Source organism: Pygoscelis adeliae, unplaced genomic scaffold (assembly GCF_000699105.1).
Source record: "Pygoscelis adeliae isolate BGI_AS28 unplaced genomic scaffold, ASM69910v1 Scaffold431, whole genome shotgun sequence".
Classification (NCBI taxonomy): Eukaryota; Metazoa; Chordata; class Aves; order Sphenisciformes; family Spheniscidae; genus Pygoscelis; species Pygoscelis adeliae.
Genome location: NW_008824047.1, coordinates 1,215,060 through 1,216,997, shown reverse-complemented (window position 1 = coordinate 1,216,997; position 1,938 = coordinate 1,215,060). Strand labels below are relative to the sequence as shown.

General features: G+C 50.3%; 1 protein-coding gene across 3 annotated transcripts in view; it reads left to right on the top strand.

The window, feature by feature from the left end:
- CYFIP2 (cytoplasmic FMR1 interacting protein 2) overlaps window positions 1-1,938 on the top strand; it is a 46,250-nt gene that overhangs the window by 6,386 nt on the left and 37,926 nt on the right. For all 3 annotated transcript variants that reach the window (XM_009333522.1, XM_009333521.1, XM_009333520.1), the window contains 3 exons: window positions 47-228; window positions 556-652; window positions 1,355-1,483. In XM_009333522.1, the coding sequence (XP_009331797.1) occupies window positions 47-228; window positions 556-652; window positions 1,355-1,483 (408 nt within the window). The remainder of the gene's footprint in view (window positions 1-46; window positions 229-555; window positions 653-1,354; window positions 1,484-1,938) is intronic.

The window sequence follows — 1,938 nt, the reverse complement described above, 5'->3', positions numbered from 1 at the left end:
TGCACATGAGCTGCTGCTGAGATGACCCTGTCCCACTGCCTTCCAGCGCAAGGCTATCGAGCGGTTCTGCAGCGAGGTGAAGCGCCTGTGCCATGCTGAGCGGAGGAAGGACTTTGTCTCTGAGGCCTATCTCCTCACGCTGGGCAAGTTCATTAACATGTTTGCCGTCCTGGATGAGCTGAAGAACATGAAGTGCAGCGTCAAAAATGACCATTCCGCCTACAAAAGGTGAGAGGGGGCGAAGCAGCGGGAGCGGGGACAGGACTGTGCCTGCAAGGGAGCGCCTGGTCTGCCCAGCAGTGAGGTCAGGTGGACATCAGGAGGCTGGAGGCTGGGTTTCTGTGCTGTTGTAGGCTCTCTTTGTGAGTTTAGGCAAATCTCTGAGCCTCACCGTGTTTCAGTTCCCTCTTGGTAAAATGAGAAAAGAGCAGAGCTGTACTGCAGGGGGACTCTGAGGCTGTTGCATTGCAGCTGCAGGTGAAACAGGGAAGGTGGGTGGTGAGAGTGTCACACTGGGTGAGTGATCCTTGGTGATGTTGGATTTCTCCCTTCCAGAGCTGCCCAGTTTCTGCGGAAGATGGCAGACCCCCAGTCCATCCAGGAGTCCCAGAATCTCTCCATGTTCCTGGCAAACCACAACCGCATCACACAGGCAGGTTCCTTTCCTCTGAACCAGTTAACCTTTCTGTGGATAGAGAGGCAACGATCTCACTAGGGCTGAGAGTGCTTCAGACTGGACTGTGGCAATAGCTGTCTTGTTTGTTGGGCCGTTGCCACTGACTGACGATTTTTGGGTCAGGCTGTATAATTCTAGCAATATCTCCTTCCCATGGGTCATCCTGCGTGGCTTTGAAGGTCTCTTTATGTCAAGACAAAGATGAGGGTCTAAAAGATGCAAGAAGAGCTCTTGGGAGGGGTTTCTGCCAGAAACTCTTCCTGTTTTCCCCAGTAAATCCATCCAGTCCATCTCTGCGACTGCATGGGGACTGCAGATCAGACCCAGGGCCCTCCACACTCCACAGGCTCTGTAGCTTCTGCTTATTAGGTAAAATATTGCACAGAGACAGGAGGGAGCCAGAAAGTCTACTTCTGAGGCATTTTTCTTTACATCTCACCGTCTGACATTTGGCTGTTGTGATCAGTCTGAAGGGGAGAGCTGTCCTGCAGAAGGAAGGTTGTTCCTTACAGGTGGTACTGTGAGGTCAATCTTCTGCCTGGAACTTAAGAAAAGCACACAGACGAGGTTTGAAGAAACCTCTTATCATTCTACTTTTAATCCTTCAAATATGTTTCTCCCCTGGTTCTTGCTGTTCTTCTGTCCGTGTGGATAATGTGGCCCCTGTTGATGTTTCAGTGTCTGCACCAACAACTAGAAGTTATCCCTGGCTATGAGGAATTGCTGGCTGATATTGTCAACATCTGTGTGGATTACTATGAAAACAAGATGTATCTTACTCCCAGTGAGAAACACATGCTCTTAAAGGTGAGATTCGGCCATGCTTGTGGGGCTGGGTGCTTGCGTAGTTTCACTTTTGTTTTAGTAAAATGAAATTCCCCTCCCGGGACAATATTTCTCTTCATTTTCTTTATTTTTTGCTCCTTTGGGTTTACATGCATTCCTTCTCTGCAGGGCCAGCATCCTCTGGAAATATGGGTGGCTATGAGGTGGGAAGGCTCTCTGCGTGCAGCACCAAAGCTGCCTTCCTCCTGTTCCTGTTTCCCTTCTGACCTCTGTTACTGTGTCTTCTGCTGCAATACCTCAGTCCTCCCATTTTCACCTCTTCTTTGTAGCTGAACAGACTGGATGTGGCCATGGGTCAGGGATGTCCCACCCCAGTGCTCTGAAGTGTCACCTCTGTCAGGCAGTGCCATGAGCTGCCTCTGTTCCTGCTGTAACTTGGACCTTCTCCCATCTTTTCTCTCCTGTCCTTTCTGGCC